A 21,972-nucleotide genomic window follows, 5' to 3' on the forward strand; every position below is an offset into this window, starting at 1 on the left:
GCCCTTCTCATTGTATTCACTTCTCTGTTCATATCACCAGGTCTTCGTCTTCATTTAGGCGGCCATCTTCGTTGATCGTCTTCCTCCTTGGTTCCTCCACCACTGCCGGAAATCCTTCTTGCATACAAGCTCGGCTTGCAATCACTCGTGCCCTTGACTACCCTCATATCCGCGAAGCCCTTTGCCGACTGCGACAGTTGGCCGACAACTGCTCCTCGATTCCGAGACCAAATGGAATACTCTCGGAGGTCCAAGTGAGGGAAGAACATCATTCCAGAGGCGGAAAATTCCGGCCCCGACCATCGACAAGTCACGATCATTGGCCTCTCTCGGATCGATTATTGATACAACAAAACCTATAGTCTGAATTCCCAAGGTGTGCCAGTCCTGGCTGCCTTTGTTTTTTCTTGGCTTCGTACGAAAAATGCCGGCTAAGCGAAAGAGAAACATTATTTTCGATTTTGATCCGAACAAGTCGGACTCGGAAGACGAGAACTTTGAGCCTGGTGAGGACCGAGGAGATCGCCCGCGCCGCTCGAAGAAGAAACAGCGCCCAGTCAAAGCATCAAAGTCTGGCAGCCGTCGGCGAAACGACTACGCGGGATCGGACATTGACGAGGACGGTGACGAAGTTTCGGACGACAGCCTACAGGAGTCCTTTGCTGAAGACGACGAGGACGACGAGGACGACGAGCCTGTTACGAGTGCCACCGGCCGCCGGACAAGAAAGGCCGCCATAAAGCACCAGAGCTACAAGGAGAGCAGTGAGGACTCGAACGAGGAGCCGACAGAAAGCGACAGCGGAGACTCTGACGCCTCGAAAGACGTGAAGCCCAAGCCGAAAAAGGCTGAAAGCGTTGGCCCGCAGACGCCACGGAAGTCACGGATAATTACACTGAAGATGAATTCGAAAAGCCTACGCGATCGCGCGGCTGCTGCGACAAGCACAATCACGACCCGACGCACACGGGCAACCACGGAAGAGGCAGACGAGCTGATCGAGCTGTCAACGTCGGGTCGCCATGCTCGGCCCGCAAGGACAGTGGCGAGCGTGAGCCCGGAAAGGCGCACTGCTGCCGGACGACCACGCCGAGCCTCCAAAGGGACGAAGAAACCGCCGGTGCCTGCTATTGAAGAAGCTACTCAAGAAAGCAGTGAGCCTGGCCTTGGGGGTGATGAAGGTAGAACAGAGATCTTCGCAGGTGGCGATGGCGTTGACGAGAGTACTTTGCGTGATTCAGTCTCACTGCACAGCCGCCTGCAGAGCTTGGACGCGACTTCTGGCGCGGCGCGTATTACCATCAGCGAGTTGGCCGAGAGTAAAATTGAGGTTGGGGACAGTGCTGAAGGCGACGATGACAACACCGTTGATAAAGAAGCTCACGAGGACATACCGGAAGACGTTGCCATGGCTGATGATGTCGCTGGAGAGGAGGATGACGAAGACGACATACCTGTTGGCAGACGCACGCGACAAACTCGCTCAGCGGCTGCTGCTGCTCCCGTCGATGACGTTGGTGCTCCTGCAGGAGAGGAGGAGCTGGCAGACGATATCAAAGCTGACGCCGATGCTGATGCTGATGCTGATGCCGATGCCGATGCCGATGTCGATGCTGATGTCGATGTCAGCAACGCTGTTGGACGACGACTGACTCGCGGATCGCGTCTCCGCAAAGCCAAATCTTTGAAGGAGCCTAGTAGCGACTTCGAGCCCGTGGATGACGAAGAGTCTGGGGATGGAGCAGCCTTTGACTCCGACGCATCCAAGCACAACAGCGGCCACAACGGAGACGACGATTCCAGCCAAAACTCGCGAGGCCGACGACGGTCAACGCGGATCAAGTCTGGCACGAAGCGGACTCGCGGTGCGGTCACGGACGACGAAGACGACGTCGACAGGGATGAAGTGGCCATGGAAGCAGAGGAGCTTCGTGCGAGCTCCCATTCGCGGCCGCGGCGGCGAAGGCAGTCCCCGTCGATCGTTTATGAAGCGACATCGCGTCGGCGGACCACCAAGGTGGTCGACTACAGCATCAAGCCGCTCGACCAGTACCCCATTGAGCAAGAAGAGGAAGACGAGCCGACACAGACACCGGCACGCAGGCGTAATGGCCGTGGTGGAGGTGCCGCCTCGTTGTGGCAGCGCAACCTGCTCTCGACGTTCGGTCCTTTTGGCGGCGGTGGTGGCGACGGTTCGCTCATCGGCGGTCCCTGGGGCACCGGGGCAGCGGGAGGTGTGGATTCGGACAGCAGCGACGACGAGATGATAACGCGTACTGGCCTGTCCGGCGCCATTGGCGGCAATGTCGGGATGACACCGACGACAGGTACGGCGCCATCGGGCTTCGCGGCTCCCCTTAATCTCGAGTCTATCACGGGCGTCTCGGCAAACACCAACGTCGGCAAGGTTAAGAACCACAAGGCGCTTGCCGATGCGGATCCACTGGGCGTTGACATGAACGTGGACTTTAGCAAGGTGGGTGGCCTTCAGGGCCACATCAATCAGCTGAAGGAGATGGTCACATTGCCGCTGCTGTACCCGGAGCTCTTTCTGCGCTTCAAGGTTACGCCGCCTCGTGGCGTCCTGTTCCACGGTCCTCCGGGCACAGGGAAGACGCTTCTTGCACGTGCGCTGGCCAACTCGGTGGGCGTTGGCGGCCGCAAGATCACGTTTTACATGCGCAAGGGAGCGGACGCTCTGAGCAAGTGGGTGGGTGAGGCCGAGAAGCAGCTCCGACTGCTATTTGAAGAGGCTCGACGAACGCAGCCAAGCATCATCTTCTTCGACGAGATCGACGGCCTGGCACCGGTGCGGTCCAGCAAGCAGGAGCAGATCCACGCGTCCATCGTGTCGACGCTTCTGGCCCTGATGGACGGTATGGACGGTCGTGGCCAGGTGATCGTGATCGGGGCCACCAACCGGCCAGACAACATCGACCCGGCACTGCGTCGGCCAGGCCGCTTTGACCGCGAATTTTACTTTCCCCTCCCCGACCTGGAAGGCCGGCGATCGATCATCGACATCCACACCAAAGACTGGGGCTTGACGGACGACTTCAAGGGCATGCTGGCTGAGAACTCCAAGGGCTACGGCGGAGCCGATCTGCGAGCACTTTGCACCGAAGCGGCACTAAACGCGATCCAGCGGACATACCCACAGATCTACTCGGCGCAGGACAAGCTGATTGTCAACCCAGAGCGGATCTTTATCCACGCAACGGACTTTACGCTCTCGATGAGCCGGATGATCCCGTCGTCTGAACGGTCGGCCACGCCGGCATGGGCGCCCCTGCCCAAGCCTGTGGCGCCTCTTCTCAGCGACCAGCTCTCGACGATCCAGGCGCTGTTGGACGACATCATGCCGAGGCGGAAGAAGACGACGGCGTTGGAGGAGGCCATGTTCGAGCCGCTGCAGGACGCCGACCACGGGTTCGGGCGCGAGAACATGATTCAGGCATTTGAGCGGTCGCGCACCTTTCGGCCTCGGCTCATGCTCACCGGCATGGCTGGCATGGGCCAAGGATATCTGGCGGCGGCGATCCTGCATAATTTCGAAGGCGTCCACATCCAGAGCTTTGACCTGCCGGTTCTACTGGGCGACGGACGAGTAAGTGGAACCTGATGACTATCAACTGGACGAGAAACTTGGTGCTGACAGTTGCCTTTGTAGCCGCTGGAACAGGTGATCGTGGGGCTGTTTGTGGAAGTCAAGCGCCACAAGCCGGCTGTGATTTATATTCCCAACATTGATGTCTGGCACAACAGCATCACGGAGTCGGCGTATGTGACGTTTACGACGATGCTCAAATCCATACCGCCCAACGACCCCGTTCTCGTCCTGGCGACATGCGAGTGTGAAGAGGCAGAAATTCCACGCTCTGTCCTGCGCGACCTATTTGGCTACTCGTCGAAGAACCGGTTCCGTCTGGAGAAGCCGACTCGGGAGAGCCGGCGCAACTACTTTATCAGCTTCGTGGAACACGCATCGCGAAACCCGAGCGAGTTCCCGGACCCGGCCAACCGGAAAAAGAGAGTGCTAGAAGAGCTACCGATTGCGCCACCACCTCCACCAAAAGTCAAGACGAAGGAGGAGATTCGCGAAGAGCTGCGCAGGGACCACCTGCTGCTGAACCTGCTCAAGGTGCAGCTGCAGCCGATCATGGACCAGATCAAGAAGTACAAGAAGTTCCGGCAGCCTGTCATCCCGGAAAGCCAGATCTCGTACCTGTGGCAGGAGGCCGACCCCAGCTATGTTCAGCCGGATATTGCCAGCGAGCAGCCGCGACCGTTTGTGATTACGAGGAACAAAGAGGGCGCAGTGGGCCTCTGGGAAAGGGAAACCAACAAGTTTTACTACAACCTGGACCTGTCGACGATCGAGGAGCGGCTGTCCAACGGATTCTACGCACGGCCCAAGGACTTTTACGAGGATGTCGTGTCTCTGGCAAAGGATGCCAGGAACATTGGCGACAAGGAGCGGCTGCTCAAAGCAAACGAGCTGGTGACCAACGTGGAGGTGGACGTTGCCGAGGCCGAAGCCCGACTGTCGCAGGTCAATTGGGAGGAGCTCTACCAGCGACAGCTGAAGCGGGCGCGGGATGCTGAAGCGAAGGCGGCGAAGCGGAAGGCCGGGCTGGCGATAGTCGGTGCCGTGGGTGTTGGAGGAGGCACGGACGAGGCAGCGATCCGGCCCATCGGCTCAGACATTGTGCCGGCGGCAGGAGGCGACGATGAGCTGGGCCAACATGTTCAGGCGCAACAACAGGCGCGGTTCCAGCTCAAGCCAGACATTGGGTTTGAGTCGTTGCCGTCGACGCCGAACGGGAATTCACACCTCGGAAGCAATGGGACGTCGGTGCCTTCTGGGCGGCTGACAAACGGAGACGAAGACGTGTCGATGACGGGAGCAGACTTGGACGACAGCCCACAACAGGATGCGCCCAGCACACCGTTGGGACAGCAGTGGGCCAGATCGACGGGTCCGCCGGCAATGCTGGATGCTTCGACACGGGCGACGGCTGGCAACACGCAGGTATCGCAGATGTCGGTGCTGACGGGCATGCCGTCGGGTATGTCACCGTCTGCAATGCTGAACGAAGCGTCGACGACCAAGTCGTCTGGGCCGTGGAGCACGCAAGCCACCAACGGAACGCACGGGACGGGAGCCAGCAGCGGTGGAGGAGGGCATGGATCTGTGGGATTGGGAGTGGGAGTGGCTGTCGGTGCCGACAATGCAGAAGGGTCTCAGATCCCGGACACACAGTCGGTATTTGGTTCGCTGCCAAGCCAAGCGGCGTCGAGTAACGAGTGGGTGCACTCGCAGTGGCACGAGGTGTCCAAGGCCGAGTTTGAGGGCAGCAATGGAAAGGGGCTGTCGGGCAGCGGACCATCGCCAACGACGTCGCAGCAGTCAGCGGTACAGCCTCTGGGCCCACCGCCGGTGCCGTCACAGAACGCAGCGCCGCGGCAGAACAGCGGCAGCCGGCTGTCATCGCAGGCATTTCCGATCAGCGCACCCGATGCCCATCTGGACTCGATCCTGGACACGATTCTGGACCGGACATCTGGCTGCACGGTGGATCAGCTGGAGCAGATCAGCCGGGAGATCATGGACTACATCTGGACGACACGCCACGAGCGGAACCGGTCGCGGGTGATCAGTAACCTGAGCAAGGTGTTCAATCGCACGATTGCCGACATGGAGGCGATCCAGGGTCTGAACTCGTCCTTTAGCCAGGAGCAGTAGGAGCAGTAGGAGGGCGGACTGTTTGTAATTGATCTGCGCTGCGCTGCTGTGCTGCATTTTGTGTTTTATAGTGGACAATTGCCATGCCATGCGCATTGCGTCGACGGGAGCCCAAGCGGCCGGATGGATGTAAAGGTGTATTGGATGAATCTGGGATTTGGGAGTGAGCGCAGAGGATAAGAAATAGACTGTTCTGGGGAGGTCGTATCCGTGCTTATCTCGACATATGGTTCGCGTTGCCCCTTCTGTTCTTGGCTTTTTTGCTGCACCTTCCTTTTTTCCCGGTTTTCAATCCCTGTACGGCAGTCACGACGGATTATCCTTCCGCATCATGTGGGCGTGGTTGCAAAATTACAATTGAAAACTTGTATAAACACATTTTCTCCCGGTTTCTATTCTTCTATTCTAATTTTACGAGTTGACCTCTGCAAACCAGGTGCGCAGCAAGCCGGCCAGCGCAGCCGGCAGATCGTCGAGGTTGTGGACGATGAGGTAGTAGGGGAAGGGGAAGGTGTCGAGATAGCGTTCGATGACGACGCGGTTTTCGCCGGTGGTAGGATCGCGGACAAACTTGGCTTCTTTGAGGTCGAGCACGCTGTCAGCAGCCGGCTGGCCAGAGGCCGAGGAGCCGGAAGGGCCATCGAGGACGACAAAGACGATCATGATGCGGGACTCGGCAGCCTCGCGGAGCAGCCGGCGGATGCGTTCGTGGGCAGACGAGGGCGTGAGGCCGTCCGAGAGCACGAGAGCGAGCTGCCAGAGATCGGCGGAAGCGCTGCCACCGAGAGCAGCCTCGCGGGCCTGGCGGAACGTGTCAATGGTCGTGCGCAACAGCTGGGCCACATCGGTGCGGTCCTGCCGGAAGGTGAAGCGACGGAGGGCAGCAGCGCCCTGGAGTCCGCCGCCAGCACCACCACCACCAGCACTGCCGCCAAACGGCTCGGCATCGAGGAGGCCGTGAGCGGCAAAGACGCGGGCACCAAACCCAAAAACGCCGACCTGGCCGGCCTCGAGCATGGCGAGGGCGCGGGCGACCATGACGAGCGAGCTGAGGGCGAGATGGCCGGGCGAGACGCGTGAAAGAGCTGAAGCAGATGCTGAAGCTGAAGCTCCGGCCTCGGCCATGCTCTTGCTGTCATCAACACACAGCATAATCTGATACGCCCGCTTTGTCGGGACGCTGCGTCGCATCCAGATCTTGTCGCGCTTGTAGCCCGACGCAATATACGGGATGATCTTGCGGATGCTCAACCGCTTTCCGGTGCGGAAACCACCCGAAAGACGGGTCGCCTGCGACGGCGACAGGATCAGCCGCAGCTGGGCTGCCAGAGCGACTGACAGTCCGTGAGTCGACTGCTGGAAGGCCGTCCACTGGCTCATGGCCTCGTCCAGCGACATCAGCTCGGCACCCTCTTCGTCGTCCTCGAGTCGGGTCGACGACAACAGCTGTGTGGCCAGCAGTGCCTCCTCGTCCGCATTGGCGCCGTCATCCTCCTCGTCCGACTCGCTCTCCTGGTCCACTCCGTCCTGTTCGTCCGGATCGCCGTCGCTGCTGGCCCCATCATCCTCGTCCACATCGTCATACGCGCCACGCTGCATCGACGCGCCGGCCTGACCATCATCGCCCTCCGTCTTCATAGCCCCATCGTCATCCGCATCATCACCATCGTCATCTTGCATCTTGTCGTCCTCGGCCACATCGCTGCCATCATCGCTCTCCTCATTCGCCTGCTGCGTCTGTTTCTCCTCGCTCTTTTCGTTCTTGCCACCGTCGGCCTCATCCTCAATCGCCATGGCATCATTAACCGGTCGGGCCTCATCGTCGTCGGCCGCGCCCATGGCTTGCGTACTGGCCACTGCCTCCTCGTCGTGCAGGTGCTGAAACTCCTTCTCGGCTGCCTGGTCTGCGCTGTTCTCGTCTTGCACCTCTTGGTCTTGAGACCCGTCTTCGGCCTGCTTGATCTCGCGCTGTGTGCGATGCCAGCGTTCCAACACGTCGCCCAGCTTCTTGAACGGCTGTTGTTGTTGCTGCTGCTGTTCGTTTGCATTGTCCGCACTCGAAGGCTCTTCTGGCTGGGCTGCGTCGCGGTTCGTCATCGTCCCGTTGGCACCACCATCTATCGTGTCCTTCTCGTCGGCATCCTGGCCCGTCTCGCCCTGGTCGCGCTTCGCACTGTTGTTGTTTTCGTTCTGGTCCGCCTGTTCCTGGTCGGCGGCCGCGTTGTCCTCCTGCTGCTCCGGCCCGACGCCACTCTGCATGTCGCTGGGTGCGGCCGTGTCTTTGCTGTCGGCCTGCACGTCATTCACCGGAGGCTGCTTTGGCGCCTCTTCCGCCTGGTCGCCATCTTCGTCCACGTCCATGCCGTCTTCCTCTGTCGCTTGCTCTCCGTCTTTCTGTTCATCATCACCCTCCTTATCTTCATCCTTCTCGGCCTCGTCGTCTTCGGCCATCTTGTCAGTCTGGACCGTCTCATCACCGATCGCCTCGTCTTCTTCTTCTTTCTTCGCATCGGGCCCTTCCTCCTCCTCCTTTCCACGCTTCTCTTCCTGGGCCGAATCGTCCACGCCACCCTCCTCCTCCTTTCCTTCTTCCAGATCGGCTAGGTCGTCCAGCTCGTCTCCACCGCCGTCATTGCTGTCGTCTCCGTCATCCAACTCCATGTCGTCAGGCAGATCCAGCGCATCATTCTCCTCCACGTTCTGGTCTTGGCGGTTCAGTTCCTGTTGCGGGCCAACTTGCTCGTCATCCGAACCGATATCGTCATCCACATCGTCTCCATCGTCTCCCTCTTTCTTCTCATCATCCTCTTCCTCGCCCTTCTTCTCCTCTTCTGCATCTCCGCCCTCTTCTCCGACCGCAGCTTCATCGGCAGCCTTGCTTTGCGACTTGTCGTCCGCAGCCGCCACCTGCTCTTCGTCGTTCTTCTGACCCTTGGACTCGTTTCCTTGCTGCTCCTTCTCCGTGTCCTTGGCATCTTCGCCATCCCACATCTTCTCATCCACCGCTGTCGGGTCAAGGTCGTCCACATCACCTGCTTCTTCGTCCATGTCGTCCTCCTCATCCTCTCCTTCGTTATCATCGCCGTCCTTGTCTTCATCCTCATCGTCGCCAGCCGCGCTCCCCATCTCGCCTTCCATCTCATCATTGCCCATATCGATGGCATCCTTTTCGTCCTCAATCCCGTCGCCCTTCTCTTGTTGCTCCTTGTTGGCCGTCTGTGCTAATTCTGACAGATCTTCGTCTGGCTGGATGTCCTTGCTGATGTCTTCGGCACCCTCGCCATCGCCTAGGCCGGTGCCCTCTTCGAGCTTGCCGTTGGTCTGGCCAGACGAGTCGTCTGACTTCTCCGGCGGCGTGCAGAAGCCTTGTGACGAAATCTCCACAAACGCTCGGCTCAGACGGTGGCCCAACTGGCAGGTGGACCGGTGCAGAGCAGCAAGACGCATCAGCGTCCGCCGGAATGTCGCCGTGTACTGCTGCAGGAGTGGCAGAAGAACGCAGAGAAGGGCTGTGGCTGACGTCGAGTGTGGCGCGCTATAGTTGCATCTCAGCAGATCGATGCACTTCTGAATGCTGGACAGGACCGTGTCCACATGCAGCGATTTGACGGCCGTCGAGAGCTTGGCGTTGTATTCCACCAGCCACGCCGTTTGCTCGATCGATGTTGGTAACTCCGTCACGGCCTTGTTGAACTTTTGCACGGCGTCGAGCAGCATCTTGGACAGGTCCAGCGCCTTGTCTGTAAAGGAGGGCAATCCGTCGCTTGCCGCCGCGGTCATGGCCCTTTCCGCCTCGTCCGAAGCGTCGGCAACAGTCCAAAGCTTGATCTGCTGGAGAATGTACGCGAGGTCCGGGCGCTCTTCTATGCGCTGTTCCAGCTCAGAGGCAAACCGAGCGACTTCCTCGTCGATCTGAGACCGAAGTACCAGAGTCACAGACGAGACAAAGCCGTCTGGGAGACCGGGAAGGCTGGCCTCGAGCTTGATCCGCAAGCCATCGAACTTGGAAGCCCAGGCTGCGAGCTGCGTGCGAACCGACTTGCAGTCAACATCTGCAAGCCGGTCATGAACCTCGGCGAGATGCACGCCGACCTGCGTGATGGCCACGAGCCAGCGCAATGTGCGAGCATGGCCAGACCGACACGTCTCGACGGCGACGTTCTTGTTGCCACCCTTGCCGTCATCGACCAAGCTTGCGCTGAGGCTGTCGACATGTGCGACCTGGGCATCGAGAGCAGACAGGCTGCGGGCAGATGCTGTCAGAATCTCACGCTGCCGCAGTGCAACGTACAGGATGCCTTCTAGGTAGCCGACAGTGCGCCGCGCCGTGATCCTCTGGAGGTCGCTGTGGTGCTCGTACAAGGCCTCGCGGAACTGCGGCGCCAAGTCCACCAGCTTGTGGAAGCTGTACTCGAGGCCGGCAAAATCCAGCTCTTCGGGCAGCCGCATTGCTGTCAGACCCGATGAACCCGAGAAGATCAGCGGCAGCGATGCCTGTGCGGCCAGCCGGCTTGTGCCCAGGTTGCTGCTGAAGCCCATCTGGCGCACGGCCTTGACGGTCTCGTCAAAGAGGCGAATCTTGCGTGTCTTTAGGTGCTTGACCGCGTCCTTTGTTTCCTCTGTGAGCAGGCCAGGCGTCTCCTTGCGCAGCTCAGACATAGACGTCAACAAGTCCTTGACAAACGAAGAGACAACATCGCTGGCATCCAGGGTCGAAGCCGGAATGGCACTAGCTCTGTTCATGATCGATACGATGCGGTCCACGCCGGCCAGACGGCGCGTGTGAGCATCATCGCCCCAGTCAGGGATCAGGTCTGCACACAACTTGGTCGCTGCTTGCGACCGGGACAGGTCGATGTCGATCGAGTCGAGGACGGCACCCAGCTCTTCGCTGCCGCGTACAATCTCCTGCTCCGCATCGTCCGGAAGTCCCGACTTGATGATGGACAGCATCGGCTGTCCGAGTACGGCCCGGAACTTGCGGACAAGTCGGAACAGCTTGAGATGGGACTTGCGGGCACTCTCGCGAAGGGCGTCGATGTTGGTGTCGCGCCAGCTGGCCAGGAGGAGAACGTCATTCATCTTCTTCTGCAGACCCTCGCGTCCCTTCTTGACGCTCTCGATGGCCTTGCTCTCATACCGTGAGTAGAAGGCAACGAGATTCTTGACGGCGTTCTGGATCACGGCCATGGCCGGGTAATCTTGGATCAGCAGGCCGATATGTGCGCCGATCTGTCGGAGAAGGTCGAGACGCGCTGAAAACTGGCCCATGATAGAGCTGGAGAGGTATGATGAGAGCTCCTTGAGCAGCTGCTCGACATGGTAAGCCAGCGAGTTACTGGTGCTGTTGCTATTTTCGTCTTGGCCGAGAAGGATGGACATGGGGCCAGCCACGGCGGCCTGGTAGGCGATGAACCACCAGACTCCCGCGTCCTGCCGGCACTTGTCGGACTCGGAGTCGAACAGGCGACTCCACGTGGACAGCTCGAGCTTCCGCCAGCTGACAAGCGTGGCCGTGACGCGGTCATAGAGCGTAGGGGTGAGGTACTGGCGGCTTGCGTATCCGCGGAACTGCCACTCATACAGGGCCTCGTGCAGCTTTTCGACCATGGTGATGCCCTTTGCCAGAGGCTCGCTGAACTCGAGCTCGAGCACGCGTTCGCACCCGAGCACGACGTCAGCCAGCGGCTGCAGGTGGCCGATCTCGTCCACACGCTGGAGACTGCGGAATTTGGCCTCGACCTCGTGGACGAGTGCGACGAGCTTGCGAGCCTCGGGCAGGTTTGTGTCGGTATAAAAGTTGAACTTGCCTGAGCTCGCGGCGACGACCGAGGTTTGCAGGCTGCGCAGGGTGTCATCGACCGCGAGCAGGGTTGCGGGCAAGAACTCGCTGTTGGAAATGGCCTGCTTCGACGGGACGCCATCGACATCGATCTCCTTGGCAGCCTTGCGCGCAATGGTCTTGCAGAAGTCGAGGATGGTGTCTGTGGGCGGCCGCGACGGCTGCAGGATGTCGCGGTGGATGCGGGAGACATCGGCCGAGAGATCCCACTTGGCCAGCGTTTTCTTGTTGGTGCTGATGCTGTCCTCGTTGCCGGAATAAGTTGGGAAGAGCTCGCTGAACTCGGCCTCATCCATTTCTTCCTCGTCCTCCTGGCTGCCGCGGAAGCGGTACAGGTTGGTCTTGGCCTCCTCGGCCATGCGATCAGCCTCAAGCTTTCTGTTCCACTCGGTGAAGAAGTAGTGGAAGCACTCGGCAATACAGCGGCGGCCTTGGGGCGAGAAGGCAGACGAAGTGGCGGCATCGCTGAGCTCACTGGGTCCGTCCACTGAAGCGCATACACCTCCAAACAGCAAGAACTCCCAGGTCTTCTTCAGCGGTGCCGAAACGGCTTCGATGGCCATGGGATGGCCGCCCAAGAAGGGTGTCACGCCAAGCCACGGCGTAGAGCTGTCAGACGTTGGTGCCATGGCTGCAGCCTCGCTGAGGGAGAGGCCAAGCTGGAGACAGCGAAGCAGGTTTGCCACCGGGACGGCAAGATCCTGGTAGGCCGTGAATTGGCTCATGAGCAGGCGCTCGATTAGGCGGACGACGTTGTGCTGGACCAGCTGGAGCTCCTGTTGGGCTTCTGTCGTGGTCGTCTCTGTGCCTGTGGCTGCGAGCAGCGAGGAGAGAATGCGGAAGTGGGCAGAGCTGATGTCATCCTTGACGGTGACGTCGAGGACTGGGTTGAAGACGTCCTTTTGCAGCCGGGAAAGCTCAGCGGCAGCGCCGCCGCTGGACGGACGGTAGATGCTTGTTGGCGAGTCGAGTTGCAGCTGGGACTGGTTTTCCTGGCGGCTGACGAGAGCGGCATCGAGCACGCGGATGTCCTCTTCGGCCAGGCTGAGGCGCAGGCTCGTGGAGTCCTGGGCGGTAAAGTCGTGCTCGAACTGGCGGAGGGCGGCGGACTCGTCGACAAGAGAGGCGCGCAGGGTTGCGTGGAAGTCTTGCTCGGTCCTCCACTCGAGAAAGGGATCAAAGACCTTGTCGGGCGTGTACAGCTTGATGCAGCCGACGGAGAACTGGACCCAGGCGACCGCAGAGAGGGACTGGCGCATGTGCACGTTGCTGCTCTGCCGTGAGGCGGCCAGAGCAAGAACGACGGGCAGGAAGTGTTGCTGCAGGATGGGACTGAGCTGGCTCTTGTCCAAGTTCGGCCAGATGAGCTTCTCGGCGGGCACAGAGACGTTGTCGGATCCGATGACCAAGCCGCTTGCAGAGATGTGCACATGAGCGATCTGCGGATGGGCCAAGGCAGCATCGAGAAGAGCCCTGACGTGAGTCTGGAGCGAGGCGGCGTCCGTGCCGTCAGCAGATTGAACCTGGGCGGATGTTCTGTTGTCAAAGCACGAGACGACAGCAGACAGAAGGTCCCAGAGCGAGTCGTTCAGCTTGGCGACGGGGTCTGCCGAGAGCGAAGCAGAGGCACGGGTGACCAGGCGGCCAACGAGCGGCAGTTCCTTCTCGAGTGAGCGGAGGGAGGCCAGTGCAGATGAAGAGATAACGTGCTCGGACTTGCGCAAGAGCTGGCTGGAAAGCGTGCCGCTCCAGGGCCGAAGAGCGGAGAGCTGGCTGAGGAGGTAGTCGACGGCCTGCAGCTGGTGGGCAGGACCGACAGAGCCGTGCAGACGCAGCTGAGCAAAAGTGGGCAGGTCAGAGAGGACGAGGGTCTTGATCTGGTCGTCAAGCTGGCCGGCGTTGCCATAGAGGACGTGAAGCTGGCGCACAGCCTCGAAGACGTCGGCAAACAGCGGCACAGACGGAACCTGGCCAGTGGCGACGAGGGACTCGAGAGAGGTGATCTCATCGGTGACAGCTTGGACGAGAGCGGCGGAGTCGGTGCTGTCGACACGCAGTAGGCGATAGGCATCTGCCAGGGAGGTGATGACGTGGCCGAGGTCGACAGCCGACGCATTGGGAACGCGCCACTTAAGGTTATCGAAGCGAGCAGCCAGACGTTCCATGGCGACGACCTGGCGGAAGGCGGGCTCGTCGGGGATGGGGGTCGGACGGAAGAGCGGCCATAGGAGGTTCATGCTGAGACCGGTGGAGAGGCTGAAGCCGTCAGCGAAGTCGTGGGCGAGGCGATGCAGCATGTTGGCGACAAAGGTGAGCAAAACGTTTGCGGGTTTGAGCAGCTCGGATTCGACCTCGTGCTGGAGGGCCTGCATGTCAGCCTTGAAACCACGGAGCAGCGAGCGGCTATGGCCGAGATGAGCCTGGAAGCGAGCCTCATCAAAGCTGGACTGCGTGGTGAGGGCATGGGTCTGCCACCAGATGTGCGAAGCGACGTTGAGCAGGTGGCGGACGTCCTTTCCCCTATTTGTGGCGATTTGTGTGCGAACCAAGTCGACGCTGGCGACCATGCATGACTGCAGCTCCTTCATGGTCTCGGAGAGGAAGGCAAAGACGGGGGCGGTGGAGTCGCGGGCAACAACGGCGACCTGGGCAGCCAGTGAGGAGCGCTGGAGGCGGTTGAGAAGGCCGAGCTTGGACAGGTGGCCGGCGGCCTTTTGGCGGTGCAGGAGAAGGTCCTCGAGCGCAAAGGAGACGCGGGCGGTGGTCTGGTAGCAGAGGCCGAGCCACCAGAGCCAAGTGGGGAGGACGCCAAGATCCGAGGACGACGACATGAGCGACTGGACGAGCAGCGAATTCTGGAGAGGATGCAGCGGCTGGTCATAGACGAGCAGGGCGTCGGGATGGGCGGCGCTGTCAGAAAACTGGGTGTACTGGTGCAAGATAGCGTTGCGCAAGGGTGCAGCCTCAGCGATGCCAAGGTAAGAGAGGGCGACACGGATACGCAGCAGCAGACGGGAGCGAGTCTGGTCATCGGCTTCGCGAAGAAGACGGCCGGCGTTGACGGTGTGGAAAAAGCGCTGCAGCAGGGCGGAGTCGTCGAGAGACAGGTTGTCGAGCCAGAGGGGGTCCGGATGGCGGACAAGATCGTGGAAGCGAAGCAGGCGAGCCTCAACAGGAGCGATGTGGTCGATATGGGTTGCTCTCGACAGGCTGTAGCCCGTGTCAGGGTCGACAAAGATCTCGACGGAACGATTGCGCATAGCACGCGAGAGCTCGCCATAGCGTGGGTCGACAGTGAGGAAGATGCGGAAATCGGGATGCAGGGCAACAATGCGCGGCTCGCCATCGGGTTGGCTGTGCTCGTTGATGCTGAGGAAGCCTTGGGGCCGCTCGAGCAGGGAGTTGAGGCGGTCGAGCACGGAGGCATTGCAGAGATTGGCGTTGTCGAGCACGAGCCAGTGGCCGGCCTGGGCAGCACGGACGATGATGCTGTCGAGCCACTCGAAGCGCGGGCTGGCCAGTGTCAGTGGCTGTTGGAGGCGATCGTGGGCAGCCTCTAGGGCGGCAGCGAGTGGCGAGCGGCTGTCGATGAGGGGGGCCAAGCGGCCAATGCAGTCGGCGACGTGGGCAAAGTGTGCAGCCTCGGAGTCGGGAGTGGTGGTGGTGGTGATGCCGAGAGCCTGCATGAGGGTGGCAGCATGGTGGTCGTGGTCATTGTTGTTTTCATCAGCCGCGTGTTCGAGCAGAAAGATGTTCAAGACGTCCTTGAGATCGGCCAGGCCAGCATACACATCGCGAACTGGATCGGCCTGTTCGAAACCACCGACGAGATCCATGGCATCGACATCGGCACTGAGCGGGAAGACGACGAGCGGCTTGCCGGCGAGAGCAGCGACATGCTGCAGGAGAGCAGACTTACCACAGCCTGAAGGCCCGACGAGGATGCAAGGCAGGTTGTGCTGGACACACAGCAAAACGGACTCGAGCTCGGCCAGACGAGGACGGGGGTCGAAGCCGGGAAAGGCAGCGGTTGGCTGGCTGAGACGACTGCGCGACAGCAATGCGAGACCGATCTGGGCGGTGGCTGAGCCGACAGCGTGATAACGGCTGTGTGGGCGATGGGGGGCGTCAAAGGCGGCAGCAAAGAGTCTCTGGACCTCGCGACGGTCACGGGCAGTGCGGAAGCGCTGTCGGATGGCAATGTCGAGGAAGTTGGGGGCTGACGAGGAGAGAGCGGCAAAGGGGGTGGCTGTCGAAGAGGCCAGCTCAAGCCAGCGGAGAGTGTCGCGCAAATTGAACTCCCAAGGGGAACCCTGCAGGCCAAAGGAGCGACGGAGGACAGTTTCGCGCTCGAGGGCGGCGACAAAAGCTGTGACATGGCGAACGACTTGGGGGGGGACAGCCGGAAAACGACGGTGGGCAATCAACAGCTGGTCGGCCTCGGAGAAGACGTCGGCATAGACGACCAGAAAGCGATTGACAAAGGAGGCGGGCAAGCCTTTGCGGCCACCACCCTGGTGATGTGGGTTCTGGGCGGCAAAGAGGCGGAAGTCCGGGTGACGGCGGAAGGTCTGGTCCAGCTCGGCCACGTAGACCTCACCACGATGGTCGAGACAGCCGTTGAGGCCCTCGAGGACAGACTGCGAGGCCAGGTTCATCTCGTCGAGCAGAACCCATTCGCCACGCTGCATGGCCTGCAGAAAGGGAGCGTCACGCCAGGCAAAGCGGCCAGCCTCAGCGCCCTCCACGGGCACATCGGTGCCGAAGAGGTCCATCAAGTCGGTCTGGTCCGAGAGGTTGATGCGGGTCAGCGGCTGGCCACAGGCAGCGGCCAGGGCGGCCACCAGGGTCGTCTTGCCAACGCCAGGATTGCCCTCGAGCAAGATGGGTTTGTGGCCGATCTGCATGGCGCGGACCAGACGCATGGTATTTTGGCGGGTGGTGGGAGCATCGAAAGCGAAGGGGAGGGAAGAGGAGGTGGATAGGCCGTTGGGACTGTTGGTGACTCGCTCAATGCTGAAGCTGCCGACGGAAAAGTGGCTGTCGGTGGTCTCGATGTGAGGCTCAGCTGCATAGATCTGCGAGGCGGTGGCGGTGACAGTGGCAGAGCCAAGCTGTGGATTGCGAGCATGATGGTCGGCAAGCAGGTGGTTGAGATGGGTGAGACAGAGAGCACGTTGCTGGGCAGCGACAGCCGGATCAGCCGACACCATGGCAGACGGGTTGGCGCCGAGGGCGTCGATGAAGACGGTGGCAGCACCATGGACGAGCGCCGTGTCAGCCTCTTCAGGATGATCACAACGGTTGACGAACTGAGCCCAGACGAGGATGTCGCGGATGGAAAAGGGCGAGGCAGAACCAGCAGCAGAACCAGCAGCAGCAGGGCCGAAGCTGCGGCTGAACCAGGCAGCAAAGTCGACAATGACAGGAGCCAGGATGCGAACATGCGGCCGCAAGACGGCAGAGACGATGGCGTGGACGTCGTCGCCGTCGGCCAGAGCTGGGACCCAGATTTCGGTGAAGCGATTGCGCAGCGCAGGCGAGAGCTCTTTCTTGCCAAAGTCGCCGCCCGGATTCATGGTGGCGAGGAACTGGAAGCCGTCGGCAGCATCTACCGTGGCTGCCGCTGTCTCGGCCGCGCCCTTCTCGGCCAACAGAAGGCGACGCTGCGGCTCCAAGACGGAATTGAGCCGCTCGAGGACGGAGTCGTCGGCCAGCGAGATCTCGTCCAGCAAGAAAAAAGCACCCGACTGCATGGCCTGCACAAGACTGCCGTCGGCCCACTCAAAGAGGGCCTTACTGCGGGGTTCGTCACGGCTGATCCGGGCGACCAAGTCAGGAGGTAGGCGGGCGAGGACGGGAGGAGGGAGAGTGTGGTATCGTTGAAGGAGAGACGAGAGGGAGGGGGTATCCTCGGGGGTATCCTCGTGGGAAGCCGGAGCACTCCCATCCTCAGCCACCCTCAATGCCTCTTCCACATTGGCCTGCAGGGACGCCAACACGGCAGCTCGATTGCGAACAGGACGCTGTGACCCGATCAGATCGCCGGTCTCGGTGTTCTGGTGGGCGTTGACAATATGCAGCGGACGGCCAGCAGCTTCGGCCAGCAGCTGGCAGACAGTGGTCTTGCCGCAACCGGTTTCGCCGACGAGCAGGACAGGCTCGCAGCTGCGCAGAGCATGGCTGACGAGGACAAAGAGACGGCGCATCGCCTTTGTCCAGACGACGGAGGTGGAAGTGGCGAGAGAGGAAGGCAGAGCAGCCGGCCCATACAGCAGGTCGACGTCGATCTTGGTCCGGAAGACGGTCTCGATGACGCGGCGGACGGCCTGACGCTCGTCGTCGTCGCGCACGCGCTCAGCCAGCAGCATGAAGCCATGGGCGGCGATCTGGTCTCGGTTGTCGGCCTCACGCAGGGCCCAGCGGAAGAGATCACGCAGAGTGGCAAAGCTGTTCTTCTGCTCGAACACGCGGCTGGTCTGGCGCAGGCGCGAGAGCTCGCGGTAGACGGTGACGATGCGCTCACAGTCGGACGGCGCGGTGGCACGACAGCGCATCTGCAGGATATGGCCTAGTTCAGCTTCGGGGATGTCGTCAAAGTGCAGCTCGAGAAAGCGGTTGCGAAAGGCACGCGAGAGCACCTTGCGGCCACCATAGAGACCGGCCGGGTTCTGGGTGGCAAAGAGCATGAAGCGAGGGTGCGGCCGGACGATCTCCTGGGTCTCGGGCACGAGCAGCTCACGATTGTCGTCCAGAAGCCGGTTGAGCGCCTCGAGCACGTCGGTCGGTGCCAGGTTCAGCTCATCGAGAACGATCCAGTGACCCTGACGCATGGCCCGAACCAGGACGCCTTCCTGGAAGCGCAGACGGCCGTCGGGCCCGGCTGCGTAGGAGCCCAGATACTCCTGCAGGTCCGTGTGCTCATGGTTGTTGATGCGCACAAACCGGTTGCCGCTAAAGTGTGCGAGAAACTCGATCATGCTCGTCTTGCCGGCCGACGTGGGGCCTTGGATCAGGATCGGGAACCGGCCGGTCGAAGTGGCCCGCACCAGGTTGAGCAAGTTGCGCTCCACGTACGGCGTGCGGATGTAGTCGGCACGCTCCTGCAGCGCGTCTGCACCCTGCTGCAGCCAGTACTGGCGCGCACCGTCCGTGCTGGTGAACCGTACGTAGGTACGGCCGTCCGGATGCAAAGGAGGCTCACGGGGCGGCTGAGTCAGCACCGACCTCTGGCGGTTAAGAGCGGCGGCACTCTTGTTCTTGCTTATGTCAGCACCCACCCCCGTCCCAAACAGGTGCTGGACGATCAGCGGCATGACCAGATCCTCGGATGCCTGGCAGAGCAGGGTGAGGAAGCCCATGCAGAAGCCCTCGTAGAGGGCGCGGTCGAGACCATAGCTGGGGGCGACGTCGTCGACATATCGCAGCACGCGCGTGAGGGTGCGCAGGCTGTAGTGGGGGACCTCACCAGCACCGTCGACGAGGCGGCGGTCGAGTGCGAGAGCCTTGATGGCGAGGTAGAGGCGGGCGACGCGCTCGACGACACGGTCGGTGGCACGGGGATTGGCGCGCAGATATGTCTTGACGATGGGCACGAGGTCCTGGACGGAGCGATCGGGACTGGCGACATGCAGTTCTGTGAAGCGGGAGCGCAATCCGGGAGGAAGATCACGCTTGCCGACATCCGTGGCCGGATTCATGGCACCAAAGACGCGGAAGTCGGGATGAGCGCGGACACGATCGATGGCACCGGTCTCGGCCAGTAATATGGTTGGACAGTCAGCCGGACCGGTCGACAACAAGTCTGCCACGCTCTCGAGGGTGTCGGGCGAAGCCAGGTTGATCTCGTCGAGCAGCAGCCAGTCACCGTTGCGGACAGCCTGGACGATCTTGCCCTCGACAAAGGCAAAGGCAAAGGCGCCAGAACCACCGGCGACCTGCTGGGCGAACTGGTCGAGCCGGCGGGCAAACCGGTCCCAGCGTGGCCTGAGATCGAGCAGAGCACGGCGCTTCGACTCCGTCTTTCGTCGTTTCGGATTGGTGGTGTCGGTAGTATCCGCAGAGTCGGTGTCGGCCCCTAGCTTCTCGACGATCTGGTCAAACATCCGGGGTGCCTGCTGCCACAGCCGACAGACGTCGGCCCAGCGACCACGGGCGACACTGGAGGCGATGCGACCGAGGTAGCGCTCGTTGCGGTCGGCCGAGATGCCGGTGGCGGCAAAGAGGGCGTCGAACTCGTCACGCAGCGGCACGGCCAAACTGCGGGCGCTGACAGGCTTGAAGCCGCCCAGCAGGTCGCCGACCTCACTCTGCTGCGACAGGTTGACGACGACGAGCCGGCGGCCGAGCTGAGCGGCCAGCTGCTGGATCACCGTCGTCTTGCCGATGCCCGTCTCGCCGACCAGTAGCAGCGACTCGTGCAGCTGCACGGCCACGGCAATCTGCTCGAGCAGTCGGCGAGCATGGGCAGTGGTGGCGAAGAGTCGCGAGCTAGGCACACCAACAGCATGACGGGCCTTGGACAGCGTCGCCCGACCGACCACCAGCTGCCGCTCGGTCTCGCGCAGGGCCGGCTCGTGGGCCAGCAGGGCGTGCTCGGCCACAGCGGGCGTGATGCGCAGGGCTTGGGCGATCTGCAGACCCAGCGCCAGGCGGACACGCTCGTCCTTGGCGCTGCCGACAAAGCAGTCGACGGCATCGAGGAAGATGTCGATCATGGCCGTCTCCGAGACGGTGGCAGCAACCGGCCCCGTCCGACTCCCGAGAACGTGTTCCAGTCGGGTCGGCACCATTTCAGCAGATCCCGCAGCGTGGCCGGTCGCTCGACCGATGACGAGCCCGTCAGACGGCCAAAGACGGCCAAGATGTCGGGCACGAGAGCGTGCAGGGCCGGAAAGGTCTCGCGCAAAATCTGCTCGAGCTGGTCGGCCGGCAGTGGTGTCACTGGCAGGACCTGCCAGAGACGCTCGCCCAGGAGGGAGCGAGTGGTGTTATTGGTGTTGGCTGCTGTGCGCACGGTGGCAAACAGCCGGAAGCTGCGTGGTGCCCGGACGGTCTCGCGGCGGCTCGCAATCACGAGGGCACGGCGCTCGATCAGCGGCAGCAGCGTGCTCATGACATCAGTGGGCGCACGGTCGAGATCCTCGATCAGCACCCAGCGGCCCTCCTGCACGGCCGTCGTCAGAATGCCGGGCCGCCACTCAAACGAGCCTGGCTTGGCTCCGGTCGTGTACAGGCCCAGCAGCGTCTTGGCGTCGGTCTGCTCGTTGAGGTGCAGCGTCACCAGCCTGGCCTCCATGCCGAGCGCCCGTGCTGCTTCACGCACCAGCGACGTCTTTCCGGCACCAGCAGGACCACGAAGCAGGACCGGTTCCGTCTGCAGCAGCCGGCAGGCGAGAGCCTCCAGGTTGGCCACCGTGGCGGCCGTGCGAACGAGAGCGGATGGAGAGGAGGCTGAGGCTGAGGAGGGGGACTGCGGCGACGACGACAAGCCCGATCGGGGCACCACCGTTCGGCCCCATGCGGCCACGAGCGGCGTCAACGGAAGGATCAGCGTGCTCTCGGGATCGTCTGGCCGTGTTACTGCTTCGATCTCTGCGTTGATTGCGTCCGCTCGCTTCCACCACTCGTCACACCGTGCGTGCTCGTGCAGCGTCAAAAAGGTGTAGTCGATCTCAGTGCCATCCATGTCGGCCGCCAGGCTGTCGTGCTCATGCACAAACTGTCGAAGCAGCGCGTCGGTCTTGAAGTCGGCGGCAGCATGGACGAGGCCGAAGAGGCGGATAGCGAGAAGCCGCACCGGTGGCGACCGGTGGCGGAAGAACTGCTGCAGGTCGGCCGGGACGAGGCAGCCATAGGCGGGGGTATCAAAATGGACGAGCCGCCAGAGGGCCAAAAGGCGAGCGCAGAGATCTTCGGGTTGAGGGTCTGTCGAGAGTGTCGAGCTGGCGTTCTCAGCCAGCAACGACGCATCCGTCTCGGCCAGATACCGGTCCAGCAGCACCGACAGATACGGAGCCAGGGGAAGCAACCGGGCAAACGAGGCCACCACGGTGTCGTCCCGGACGCCACGGCGAGCATGCAGCAGCCAGCGGGCACAAATGTCGGCAAAAAGCGGCCGGAAGTGGCCGAAGAGAGGCCCTGTGAGGCGTGGCAAAAGTGCAGCTTGTGCCACCGCGTCCAGAAAGCTCGCTGGCCCTTGGCCGCTTGTCGTTATCGCGGTCGTCTCTGTCGTCGTGTTGTCCGCGGCCGGTCGCTTTGTCGTCGTCGTCTCGCTTCGTATTATGCGAAGCAATTGTGGTGGGAAAAGCCCACAGGTGGCCGAGTCGGCCAGCAGAGACCGTCGCTGCGGTCCGACATCGTAGAGAGTCATGGTATCGGCGTG

The 21,972-nt window shown here is 61.6% G+C and overlaps 2 protein-coding genes across 2 annotated transcripts; one reads left to right on the forward strand and one right to left on the reverse strand.

Annotated features, from left to right (window-relative positions):
• Positions 1 to 424: 424 nt before the first annotated feature.
• Positions 425 to 5,746, forward strand: CMQ_3924 (aaa family ATPase; the record flags this gene model as incomplete). Its single annotated transcript, XM_014319862.1, has 2 exons — positions 425 to 3,607; positions 3,671 to 5,746. The coding sequence occupies 2 exons, from the start codon at positions 425 to 427 to the stop codon at positions 5,744 to 5,746; spliced, it is 5,259 nt and encodes a 1,752-aa protein (XP_014175337.1).
• Positions 5,747 to 6,157: 411 nt separating this feature from the next.
• On the reverse strand, positions 6,158 to 21,960 carry CMQ_3788 (denitrification regulatory protein nirq; the record flags this gene model as incomplete). Its single annotated transcript, XM_014319726.1, has 2 exons — positions 6,158 to 20,261; positions 20,333 to 21,960. 2 exons carry the CDS (start codon positions 21,958 to 21,960, stop codon positions 6,158 to 6,160), a joined length of 15,732 nt encoding a protein of 5,243 aa, XP_014175201.1.
• Between the last annotated feature and the right edge of the window lie 12 nt (positions 21,961 to 21,972).

Source organism: Grosmannia clavigera (genome assembly GCF_000143105.1).
Source record: "Grosmannia clavigera kw1407 unplaced genomic scaffold GCSC_113, whole genome shotgun sequence".
Lineage (NCBI taxonomy): Eukaryota > Fungi > Ascomycota > Sordariomycetes > Ophiostomatales > Ophiostomataceae > Leptographium > Leptographium clavigerum.